Source organism: Capsicum annuum, chromosome 9, assembly GCF_002878395.1.
Source record: "Capsicum annuum cultivar UCD-10X-F1 chromosome 9, UCD10Xv1.1, whole genome shotgun sequence".
NCBI lineage: Eukaryota > Viridiplantae > Streptophyta > Magnoliopsida > Solanales > Solanaceae > Capsicum > Capsicum annuum.
The window spans coordinates 23,801,772-23,815,203 of record NC_061119.1 but is presented as its reverse complement, the minus strand read 5'-3'; the positions used below and the strand labels follow the sequence as shown (position 1 = coordinate 23,815,203).

General features: G+C 31.4%; 1 protein-coding gene across 4 annotated transcripts; it reads left to right on the top strand.

Annotated features, from left to right (window-relative positions):
* The first annotated feature begins 207 nt into the window (after positions 1-207).
* Positions 208-11,145, top strand: LOC107842977 (phosphatidate phosphatase PAH2-like). Of its 4 annotated transcripts, none has more exons than XR_007044509.1 (10): positions 208-403; positions 1,263-1,324; positions 2,685-2,977; positions 3,078-3,161; positions 3,242-3,304; positions 3,389-3,448; positions 10,006-10,147; positions 10,241-10,339; positions 10,506-10,541; positions 10,807-11,145. XR_007044509.1 is itself a non-coding variant. In XM_016687087.2 (10 exons), the coding sequence occupies exons 5-10, from the start codon at positions 3,296-3,298 to the stop codon at positions 10,825-10,827; spliced, it is 360 nt and encodes a 119-aa protein (XP_016542573.1). In that variant the 5' UTR covers positions 208-403; positions 1,263-1,324; positions 2,685-2,977; positions 3,078-3,161; positions 3,242-3,295; the 3' UTR covers positions 10,828-11,145. The 4 variants fall into 4 exon arrangements, 2 of the variants coding, with proteins under 2 accessions (XP_016542573.1, XP_047252120.1); XM_016687087.2 differs by having other exon boundaries at positions 10,013-10,147; XR_007044510.1 differs by lacking the exon at positions 1,263-1,324 and having other exon boundaries at positions 10,013-10,147.
* Positions 11,146-13,432: the final 2,287 nt, after the last annotated feature.

Here is a 13,432-nt window from a genome sequence, read left to right as displayed (position 1 = left end):
GTCTTGGTCAACATGTGTGCTTCTTGTCATTCTTCCATATGTTAAGGGCACTTCTGTCAATTGTTAATACTGATATTTTAAAGAAATTGTATAACTTTAGTTTATGTGATTTATGCTTTTGCAATTTTGGACAAAAAAGTCAGCCCATATTGTGTTTATTACTTGAATCAGCCAAAAACTTAGATAGTTATTCTTTTTTGTCGTGTGGGTCCCAGCCGGGGGCATTTTTGCTTCTCTTCTTTATTATTCATTATTCTTGCTGTCTTTTTTCAAGCTTTTTCTAGGCTTTTCTACTGGAATGGTTCTCCAATTTCTATATACTTTTCTATTTTTTGCCTTATTTTGGAGTTTGAGAATTAAGCTACAGCATTAGGAAATCAACATCAACAACAAGATTTTTAGAGTGAGTTCTATTGTTTCAAATTTCAACTCTTCATGTGCTTCTGGTGGATAATTAATTTGAACGGTTGGATATAGGAGCCTCTTCAGCTGTTTAATTATGATTTCTTCAAGCTGAATTTTAGTTTATTCAGTGGGAGAGGGTCATTCTTCATTTTCCATGTTTCTATTTTAAATCGTGCAGTTTCTTTACTTGTATTTATAAATTGATTGTTTGAATGTTTGTTAATTTGGGGAAAAAGAAGCATGCTATTTCGACGAATCCTTTACTTGATTCAATTTTTGCACTTTAGCTATTTGTGAAAATTCTCCAATCAAGTTGCCTGAGAAATTGATGGTTATTTGAAATATTCTCCCTCAGATGAAGAGTTGTTTTTAATTGGACAAGTTATAAAGTGCGGAAGAGGAAAAATGATTTTTTTTCCCAGCCTCAACACTTTCGAAAATAGAGTCAATTTTGTATGTATACACCTCTATGGTAGGGGTTAGGTTACTAAAATCTACATACACTCTACCATTTCAAACTCCATTGTTGTTATTCTAACAGATTGTAATAGGGAGTAGAATAGAAGTTTGGGGATAGTGACACTTAAAAAAGTTTAATTTTGCTTTATAGTTGGAGTGGTATGCACGATACCTTGCGATCATTGTTTATAGTTGGAGTGGTACGTGTCATACCTTGCGATCATTTCATTGACATTCACAATCTTAACACGTGAACGTCGTCTCTACTGTAACATACTAAAGAAACGAAGACTTAATAGTAGAACTTCTTTGATGCTGAAGAATACCTTTGGTTTTCTTTGTTTGAGTAAATGACGCTTATTTCTATCTATATTCCTTACAATGTAAAATGAACTTAGGCCGAGGAAGTTGTGTCCATTTCAGAAGAGCAAAAACATCATCTTTTCTTATGAATTTGCAGGTGATTCTTATTCCTTAAAACTTTCACTTTTGTTTTGTTTTCTGAATTCTGCTTTCTGATCACACACTTTTTCCTGCTAACAGTTGGAATTTTGTTGTTGAGGGAATTAATTAATATTCTAGATCTTCACTTTTCTTATTCAACATAATACTCCAACAATCGACTTCCAATTTTAAGTTTCTATGTCAGTTTATAGGTATTGCTCCCTACTTTCAGTTTTGTCAATTTAAATCTACTTATGCGCAAACTAATCATCATAAAATATAAGTCGTATGTGGTAAGAACAAACACCAAAGAATTTCAAATTAGTATATGTTAAGCAACTAAAGCATACATAGTAGGTGTGTAGAGAATTTATTTACCAAGAGTGGTGGTATATTGTATATGATCACAATCGTATATGTCAAGTACGGAAAAAAATAAGAACAAAAACATTGAATAGATAAAATATGATATTACTAAATACAGAGTCATACAAACAGCTGATCACATTGCCTATAGTTGTAACACTTCCACTCTACTACTGAAAATCTATCATAGTCGCCATAATGACTATAATGGTGTTGTAGTGTCTAGAGTTTATCATTATGATAACATTGGTGTTTCATTTTTTAAGACGTGATTTTGAATTTCTTGAATGCGAAAACTGTCTTTCTTGTTTTAGTTTATTTCAAACTAGTTTCTTCGTACTTGTAGTTAGAACATTATGAAACTTAGGTACTTTTGTGTTTATATTATTCTTGAACAAACAACATATATGTTGGGTGTATGGACAGTGGACTTTGGTGTCCAGACCATCTTTCACATCCCTCGGCTAAATCTCGGGATACCAAAGCTTGTGTTTTCTCTGTCAATATATATTTTGATATTGAAGCTTCATCTTCTGTCTCAACGCAATGGCTTCATAGAAAAAAGTCATGGGTTATACCTGTGTTGTTTCTTTCTTCGGTAGTCTCTACTCTTGAACATACTATAATTGCTTTCAGAACAAGTTATAGATCAGGAGCGAAGCTTTTGTTTCACCGATCTGTTTATTAACTTTCCATCTTCTTAGATTTGCTCCATTCAACTGGAATCAATTATGTAGTTTTCACAAAATAAGCATATTCTTTACCTAACCAAGTTTTTCAACAAAGCTTATTTATCATTTTACCATTTAAGTGCATTTTGTTACCTGAGAAATTTAGATCATATAGAGTATTTATGTATTACGACTTATGTATAGAACATCAATTGCTTTATATTCATGATAATAAAAGTTTTTACTTATAAAATGGATCCTTGTACTTCGTTACTTTCGATGATCTACTTATCTTTTGAAGTACAACATTGATATACTAACTACATATATTTTCGGCAGTAAACATGTCCCAAATAAAAAGATCACCAGTTTAGGTACTTGCTCACCGAAAAAGTGCCACCAATGCTCTACAGATAAAGCTGCTGCTGTTAGAAATAGGCGACATGACTTATATAGGCAAGTGCCATCTGATAGAAAGGAAGAACTTCTCCTGCAACGACGTACGAGATATCAAGAATTGAACACTCAAAATCTTATGAGTACTTCCTCTGCTCTATTGGCTACTGCTCAACCCCAACTAAGTCGGCAAAGAGGCATCACTATCACAGAGAGATTACCCCACCGTGAAACAGGTTTGTCAAATATAAATAGTAAATACACGGTGCTTTGTCTCATTATACACGTAATCCTACTATACTTATACCATATATACCATATTTCTTGTCCTGTCAGGCAATGGCCTTTGCAGTAACTCTTCTATAGTTACACCAGGCAAAGGAAAAAATATAATTGGCTGCTTTTCCACTTTTGAAATCGGTATTTAATATGTACATACTTCTGGTATTTCTTCTTTCAAAAGAAGGATTGGTTCTATTAATTAGAACTCTCTCTATCAGGCTCAACGTCAGCTCATCCCACTGAACAAAATCATCCAAACGCAACAACTACCAATGCTGCAGGTTTTTTGTTTATTTTTTCATTTGCAGAGAAATTTTAAATTGCATTAACTGTTTCTATATTAGCTGAAATCATATCTACATTAGGCTTGGCAGTACTCACACATCAGTGGCATGCCCAAAAGACAATACCTCATAAAATCAAAGGTTTGTTTCACTGTAAACTTATAACTATATTAATTATTCAACTCCTCTTCGACCTTATATTCCACTCTTGAATAAGTAATTTACGCAGGTAATAGGTTAAGAAATGTACGTTGTTTCAATATTAAACAACTTCTACTGATGCAAGAATTTTAAAAAGAGTTCCTTCTTGTAAATATTGTCGAGCAAAGAAATTTGAATATAAGTCACCGAAATTTTGTTGTAGTAATGGTACAATTAGATTAACATCACATAAAATGCCTACAGAATTAGTGGATCTTTTTTTAGGTAACACAGATGAATCTATACATTTTTGTACATACATTAGAATGTATAATAACATGTTTGCCTTTACTTCTCTTGGAGTAAAATATGACAAAGAGCTAGCGAGTAGATATCACGATATCTGTACCTTCAGAGTTCAAGGACAAATGTATCATTTCATTGACGATCTGATACCTTCAAATCAAAATCCAAGAAACCTCTAGTTATATTTTTATGATGGTCACACTGAAATGTTGAATCGTATAGCTTTTTGTAATGAAGTCAATCAATCAGTTGTCCAAAAATTGATGAATATATAAAATTAAATCCTTATTGTATCTTCCTGAAGTCTCTAATGCATGTTCCTAAATTGCCAAACTTATACAGTACACTCAAATGTAACTCTACCTTAAATCAACATGTATATAACTTGCCGACTGTGTCGAAAGTTGCGGCAATATGGTTAGACCAAGAATCAAGAAATAATAGTTCTGCACCATATATTCGAATTTATCCTTGTAATAATTGCAGTCAATTTGTCAATTATTATTACGGTTGTTATGATCCTTTAAAATATCCTTTGTTATTTACTTATGGTCAAAATGGATGGCATTGTGAAATTAAGAGACTTGTGCAACCTTATGACAGAACTAATCAATCACACTGTGAAAATGAAAAGCTTCCAAGTTTATCAATTATGTGTTCTATTGATGGATTGCTTGATATGGAAACTAAAGTTCTACAAAAAGAAAAATGAAAAAGAGATAACATTTCTTGTCGTGAATACTACAATTATAAATTTCAAATTAGAGATAATGACCAATATGGAGTGTTGCATTCTGAAATACTTTTCCAACAATACTCAGTTGATGAGTTCATAAAAATTGAAACTTAAAGTTAGTTTTGCCTCATGTAATCAGAATTTTTTTCGAACTGATGCATTACAATATCTTATTGATTTTCTTAGACATGGCGACAAAGATTCTTCAAAGATAGAAAAACAGGAACTCCTTCCAATAGGTTTTACGGTTGGTCCTAGAGATACGCGTCAACGCTATATGGATGCTATTGCATTAGTGCAACATTTTGAAAAATCTGACATATTTTTAACTATGACTTGTAATTCTTCTTGGATAGAAATACAAAAACATTTACTAACAACCAATGAAGCTCAAAACAGACCTGACTTAATCAGTCGAGTATTCAAGGCAAAAGTTGAAGAACTAAAAACAGACATATTAAAAATAAATATATTTGGAAAAGTAGTTGCATTTATGTATACTATTGAATTTCAGAAGCGTGGTCTTCCACACACTCATTTTCTTTTGATTCTTAGTGAGGATTTCAAATTACTCACTCCTGAATCATATGATCAAATTGTTTCAGCTGAACCTCCTGATCCTAAAGAAAATCTTTTTTATACAAAATTGTTAAGAAACAGATGATACATGGTCTTTGTGGTCATTTAAATCCTACAAATTCATGTATGAAGAAAAAAGAATTTTGCAAATTCAAATACCCAAGGGCTTTTTTTGGTCGAACAACAAAAGGAAAAAATTCATATGCAATTTATAAAAGAAGAAATACTGATAAATATGTGAAAATTAGAAAATAGCTTCTTGACAATTCATGGGTAGTTCCTTATAATCCTTACCTATTATGTAAGTTTAATTGTCATATCAACATTGAAATATGTTCTGATATAAAAGTTATCAAGTATATTTACAAATATATATGTAAAGGACAGGATAAAATCTGTTTTGTTGAACAAGATAATACAAATATTGAAATAGATAAAATAAAAGAATATCAATCTGCTAGATGGGTGTTAGCTCCAGAAGATACATGGAACATATTTGCTTTTCCTATTAGTGAAATGAGTCCATCTGTTTATCATCTTCAACTACATCTTGAAGGCCAATAATTTGTATCTTTTAAAGCAACCGACAACTTAGACAAAATCATGAATAACCCTATGATTAAGAAAACAATGTTAACAATTTTTTTTTGATGAATAAAATAAATGAAGATGCTAAACAACTTAATTTATTATATACAAAATTTCCTCAGTATTTTGTGTGGTCAACAACATACAAAATGTGGACCCGGAGACACCGAGGTAATGTTATTGACCGTATTGTCATGTGTCATCCAACAGAAGGAGAAAGATACTATCTAAGGCTTTTATTAATGAATGTAAGATGTCTGAAATTATACAAAAGTCTTCGAGAAATATATGGAACATATTATGAAACATTTAGAGAATTTGCTGAAAAAAGAGGATTGTTACATCATAATAACAACTTGGTGGAATGTATGTTAGAAGCTATATCTTATCAAATGACTTATAGTTTGCGTTGTTTATTTACTACAATATTATTATATTGCAATCCTGATAATCCAAAAGAACTATGGGAGCAATTTGAAGATTCAATGTCTGAAGACTTCAAGAATTTACCGAACATAAATCTCAAAACAAATCCAATATTTAGTTCTAAATCATATTAATGATACATTACATAGCATGGGACATGATATTAATGAGTATAAACTTATTTCTAAAAATATCTTACACTCAAGAATAAAATTAGAAGCAAAAGATGTTGCTTTTGAAAGAAACATAATCGCTAGTCAAGAAGATTTGTCATTGTATAAGAAATTGAATACAAAACAAAAAAATCCATTTGACATTATTCTTCAAAGGATTTTCACAAATAAATCAGGAGCTTTTTTTATCGATGATCTAGGAAAAAGTGGTAAAACATTTTTATATCCTGCTTTACTAGACATTGTAAGATCCACAGGACTTATAGATTTGGCAACAGCAACCTATGGTGTTGCAACCTTAATTCTTCTCGGAGGACGAATGGCTCATTCACACTTCAAAATTCCTATTAATATTGATGAGCGATTCTCATATAATTTCAGTAAGCAAATCTCCCTCGCATCTTTAATTTGTGATGCAAAATTAATTATATGGGATGAAGTATCAATGTCCAAAAAGAACATGCTTGAAGCGTTTGATTCGCTTATGAAAGACTTAACAGACATAAACATGCTATTTGATGGAAAAGTTTTAGTATTTGGTGGTTATTTTAGACAAACACTTCCTGTTGTTCGAAGTGGAAAGAAGGAAGACTTTATTTCTGAAAGCATATTAAATTCCCAAATTTGGAATAAACTTAAAAAATTAAGACTATCAGAAAATATGCGTGCTAAAACTTATCCTGCTTTTTGTGAATACCTAATGAGAATTGGAAATGGAAAAGAAAACATAAATATCAACAACAAAATAGAAATTCCGAAGCAGTTTATTGTTCCTTTTACTATCGAAAAAGAATCATTAGATCTCTTATTCAAAATAATATATCCAAACTTACATACCTCTTTTAATGATTCTTATTTTATGACCTCTTGAGTTATCTTGACTACAAAGAATGACTTTGTTGATGAAATAATTAATAGACTCATAACTCAATTTCCAACAAATGCTAAAATATTCATTGCTACTGATGAAACAATTGAACCAAATGATCAAATTCAATTTGAAGATTTTTTGAACTCTATAAACCTTCCTGGCTTACTTCCACACAAATTATTATTGAAACAAAATTGTCTTGTTATATTATTAAGAAATTTAAACCCTTCTGAAGGTTTATGTAACGGAACACGATTGATATGTTGCGATTTTAAAAAGCATGTTATAAGTTATAAAATTGCAAGTGATGATTTTAAAGATAAACATGTATTCATACCTAGAATACCATTACAATCGTCAGAGGATGAAAAAGTGCCTGTTCCCTTTAAAAAAACACAATTTTCAATACGTTTTTTTTTTGTTATGACAATAAATAAAGCACAAGGATAAATATTATATTATGTTGTTATTTATTTACGTGAATCATATTTTTCTCACAGTCAATTATATGTTGCTTTGTTGAGAGCAAAATGTTCCAACTGTATAAAAATATTGATCAGGCCACCTACGTCAGATAATGATGATGATCAATCGACTTATAATGTTGTGTATAATAAAATCATTCAAAAAGCTTTTTTATAAATATATTCATGCTATTTTTATAGATCACTCTGCTTATATTGGTGCCTCTCAAACTAAAGAATTGATTATTACAGTGCTGTGTCCTACTAACAATATTGGTCGTATTATTGACAAAGAAAGAGCTTCGATTAAAAGTGTTAAAGGGTTTCTCATGAAAAAGAGTGCATTATCACAGTCATTTCCACTGAGGTATTTCTTTCGCTCTAGAAATATTTAGTCCCCGAGTTGGTGAAATTTTAGCCTTTTAGAAGTTATATTTCTTTTTGTACAAGTGTGCTGCATTGTTTACCACTCTTGTCACTACTTTTGAAGAATTCAACACACACCTGCTGATATTTTTGGAGTCTCCAAGCAACATAATTTGCCACTGCTTTTCTTCTCTTTTATCATTGGAGAACAAACTTTTACATAAAAAGCATTAGTGATAGTTTCTCATCTTTTTTTTTGGTTTCTTACTAGAAGGTATAAGAAGACTCTATTTTTAATTTGCATTAATAATGAGTTCTCTGCTATAAAACGACCATAACCCAATCTTATCTCAGTACCAAACTCAGTTCTTGAACTATACACTCTTAACTCAAAAAAAGCAAAAAAAGTTATTAAAGTTTAAGTTTCTTTGTGTGTGTGTGAAAAAATGGCAGAAAACAAGGTAGAAGATGTCAAGCTTAGAGCTAATAAGTTCAGATAAATACAAATATTAGGTGTAGCAGTACAAACAAACAGATATTACAAAGAGCCACCACCAGCACCATTGTTTAAACCAGGGGAGTTGTCAACATGATCCTTTTATAGGACTGGTATTACTGAGTTCATGCCAACTTTCTTGTTCTTGTACATAACAATTGACTGTTACGGGACTTAAGAGATTTGATAGTTTGTGTTCATCGATTGGTATTTAAGGTGTTGCTTGGGATTTTGATGGTACAACTGGTATCTCAGTTTGTTTTTTTGGACCTTTTTATTTATGTTGGTTCTTTCAGTTGTTATTATGTTGCTAAAAATTGTAGCTTTGCGTACTTTTTTCAAATAATTTTATAGATTCTTGTACGTTATTTAAAGAAGATTTATTTTTTACCTTGTTTTAGAGGGTCAAAATATACTCTGCAATTGAAAAGGAAAGATCGATGGCATTTCCTGTAACATGCCTCATAGCAGTATTAACATGCATTTAGAATGTAGAAAGCAATACTGGTTCAGTGGCTGCTGGTTTCATGCAAAAAGGCATTGTTGGCTGCCCATGGACTTAAAATCTGAAAGAAACCATTTTCTTCTGCATTTAAATTTCTCCGTGCTTGTAGCATGTCTGATTGAGTATTAACATAGTAAAAAGCTCTTTGAATTTTGCTAATATTATGACTGAGAGATGCATATACCCTTTTACTTTTTGCAGTGAGTTCCTCATGAATTCAAAATAGCTTGCTTAGAGGTCACTTTCTTGATTTGCTTACTTTGTTTGTAATAGAACTTTTGCCATTTTAAGTAAAAGCAGTTTTGTACGTCTGCTAAGGCCATCGAATTGGGGAGGCTTTCAGATTATTGGTTTGTTGATTTGCAATGGCATAATGCTTTTGTATTTTAACTGAAATAAACAAAACTCGATGATACTTTTAGTCAATCTTTCTTTTTGGCTAGCTAAATGAGTTATGGCTTGTAAACAGTAGACAACCAAAGCAAGTGAAATAGATCGGTATTTAGCACTTTTGAAATTTGATGCATGAAGACTCACTGTTTACACTGGCAAATTTTAAATGCTTAATATGTAAAAATAGCTTGCTTGATACACTAAAATTTGGTTACTATTTAACTAATCTTCCTGCTATTCAAGGTGGGTGGAAGTTGGGTTGTTTGGCATGCCACACTTAAATATGGCCGTGTAGAAACATCAAAATATGTTTAATCCAAAAACTACATACCTAGTGTGGTTCCACAAGTAGGTTCTCAAGAGAGTGGAGTGCATTCAGACCTTATCCCTACCTTTGTGGGGTAGAAAACTTTTACCTGATAGACCCTTGACTAAAGACATCCAATATGTTTAATGAAATAAATAAATTACAAGATGGATATAGTAGCTAAAAGAGAGAGCGTGAAACTTTGGGAAACATCACGGGCAAGGAATATTGAAATAGAACAAATTCTTGAGGAATTACTGGTTTTTTAGAAGATAAAGTTACTAATTTTGATCATATGTATCTAGCTATGGCTACAAGTGCAGATTAATAACCCGTTAACTTTCAAGTTTGTAGGATATAAAAGCATTGTTCCCTTTCAATAAGAATCCCTTTCCCTTCTACGCTGGTTTTGAAAACAAACACACAGATAAGATCAGCTACCTCAAGGTTGGAATACCTAAAGGGAAAATCTTCAGCATTAATCCAAAGGTACATAGTTAACTATTATTGTCAATAGGAAAGGACCTCCTGCAGATGACTCTTTTACAGAATATTTTTTATAATATTTTTTATAACCTACAGGTTCATATTGTTGTAAATCGCCACATAGATACAAGATCATATACCTCTCTTTATAGTCTTACCACTGCCATGTTTCCAGCCATTTTCTCATGTGAGCAGGTTTGATCTTTCCCCTTCTCTAATTTTTAGCTCATTAGCATGTGACAAAGTGAAAAGAATATATCATCTTGTGCTTCAATTTTATCCCATTTCATATAGATGTAGGATGATATTAAGTCCATGACAGTCAAAGCTATAACTTTTTATATACTTGTTCCATCTGCAGGTGCTCCGATATTGTTGCCTAATGATCCTCCATCAGGTAGTCGCTACACTTCTGCTCTCCCTACATAACATAAAGTTTGATTTCCACGTTGTTGTCTATCTGGGTATTTCAAAGTTGATTTTAAATTAAAAAAAATTGCACTACTGTAAACTGCGTCTTTCTTAAGACCACTCATAGTAATAAAGACCGAGAAGAATCAATTTTTTAGGCCTTACTCATACAAATGTTTTCCTGATTCAATTGACAGCTAACCTCATTGTTGCTGTAAGATGATAAGTTTTTCTTGTGTTTACTCTGGTAGCCGTGGATTTGGCTTGTTTAGTTCATGTGCACATCTTGACTTCTGAAGGTGCAAGTAAAATGTAGACGCTCATGGTCGTGTTATGAGTGGAGCTTATTTACCGTGGTTATAACACTAATAAACTCATGTGGACAAGTTCTCAGTATGTCATACAATCAATGCATGCTTTCCAGTTGAATTATTGGGCCCGCACTGGCGCGGGTTCTTACACCTAGTATGCTATAATGTAGATGGTGGACCGTAGAGTTATTTTTTTGATTTCTTTTTTGTTACTTAATATTTATATTGAAATTTGACTAAATTCGAATGTATGCATCCAGTGGAAAATTTGTATTGATATTAAGCATTTGAAAGTTTGTATTGATACCAAGCATTTGCATGCCTTACGAGATCTATTCCTTCCATGTAATCTCAATAGGCTCATTAGTAATTTGTATGTCAGTAAAAATTGTTAAAAACTTTGAACATTAGAGTAACTAAGTTTTGTTGGTGTAATATATTAAAATTATATTAAATTATAGTTGAAATAATAACATCAACAAAAATGAAGAAAATAAAATAATCTTCTTTTTAGCTGAGGCGTGTATATCTTGCTATCTTTAAAGAGATTCAAGCCCACTGTGGCATAATCAACATCGATCTAGCAATATATCTCTTGACTTGTCCCCTCCAGGATACACCGGCCCATCAACGATTTACAACTCAAGCAACTCCGGATTAATTGAAAAGTTCAAAGCTCCACCACAAAAACACCTTCCTTCAACATATTAAAACTCTCTTTTGTATAGTGAATATTATTGTAGACTTAGAATATTTTCTATATCTCAACTCTCTCTTTCACTAATTTAGTTACTCTCTTTTGTACAGTAAATATAATTGAAGACTTAGAATATTTTCGACGTCTCATCTTTCTCTTTCACTAACACACATAATAATATTTTTTCACACTTATCATATTTTCTTGTACTTATAATACACTACAAATAATCTCTTTATCACAAGGAAGAAAACACCCTTCATATAGGTGTAGTATTTCTTTCATCTAGTAAATGAAAAAGTAGTGGATATTAAGTAATAAAGATGAATGCTTTAGAGGTTATATATATTATATGAGTTACAATATATAAAGAGGTAGAATAATGGTAGAATTTACAAGAAACTTATGACCACATTTTTATCAGTAACTCACAAGATTAAAGACACCAAAATAATGAGAGTAAAGAGAGATTAAGTGGTAAAATTATGGATGAATAAAGTGAGATTTCACAAGAGTTATCACAAACTAATGTTCACCACTTTTTTTACTTTATAATGTCCATAAATTATCATGCAATTTAATTTTAATATTAAAATGCATCAACATTCCCCCACTCATTTTAATATTCAAATAAGAGAGTTCACCAATTTAGTTGAAGGGAGACTATTGTGTATAATGAAGGTGTGCTCTGCATTGAACCTCCACTTAGTAAAATAGTACCTTTACTCCAGATAGTGGTCTCAAACTTAAACTATGACTGCTTAAGAAAAATAAAGTATCACTGTTTACACACAACAATCAAGGTGTTGACATAAGCTTTAATAACCAACACATTACGACTATGTACTATCCCTATTTTTCATGAGTGTTTTTGAGAATAAGCTCAATTCACATGGAAAGTAGCCTACGTTCGCACTCACATAGGTGAAATTTGTCAAGGATTGTCCTGTAGTTTCGACACCCCACTAATACGAGATATAAAATTTCATTAAGATTTCTTAGACTTAACCTTCACAAATCATTACAGGACAAAATTCACTCACATAATAGGAAAGATTAAAAATAGTGCATCCCATACCAACTCATCATATGATTCGTTCTTTCCATTGAACCTGGTTATAGAATCTCTAGTTTCCAGGTTGGATTTTCCCATATATGACTCATGATTTATTTATAGGCGTCCTTCCTCCCCCTCAATGAGTTTCAGACCCTTTATCTTATCAAGACCTTGTTAGGTTCATCTGTAAAGTTATCACAAAATTTAACAACTCCATATTTTAGTACCATTTACAAATATTATATCAAAATATTATTTTCACCTCATGGATATGAATTTACTATTATAATAACAACTTCAAACTCTACAAAAAGTATTGATGCTATCACAATAAGTCAAAACTAGAGAAATCAATTTTTTAAAATAAAGTGATGATCAATTCACTTTTTTACTAGTTGAAATTAAAAAAATTAGTTCAGCCTCCATAATAGATTTAACAAATAATAATTTTTTTTTCATTTTAATAAATAACACCAAATTTTTTTCATTGCATCAAAAAATACTTTACCAGAATATTTTTTCTCTATAAAACAATCTACAACTTCGTAGTAAGTAAATGTACCTGATTTGCTTGTATCTGCTACGCACTTTTAGAGCATACACATTATCAAGCTTAGTGTAATTAGTCACATATCTCATTTTTTTTTATTAGAGTAACAAATCCTTTTTCATTTGTCACACTGAAATTTACATATTTGAATCAAAAGGAGTTGCATGGCTCATACAATCAAGAAAATATATTTCACAATTTTTTTTCACCATAATATAATATGTTAAAGAAAAGTTCATCACATGATTTAGGTATTTTTCAT

Bases quoted from the DNA above. Each gene is read 5' to 3' on its own strand.
- LOC107842977 (XM_047396164.1), top strand. The intron at 3,449-10,012 runs GTTTGTTTCACT...TCAAGTTTGTAG, and splicing joins AATACCTCATAAAATCAAAG to GATATAAAAGCATTGTTCCC. The intron at 10,148-10,240 runs GTACATAGTTAA...TATAACCTACAG, and splicing joins TCTTCAGCATTAATCCAAAG to GTTCATATTGTTGTAAATCG.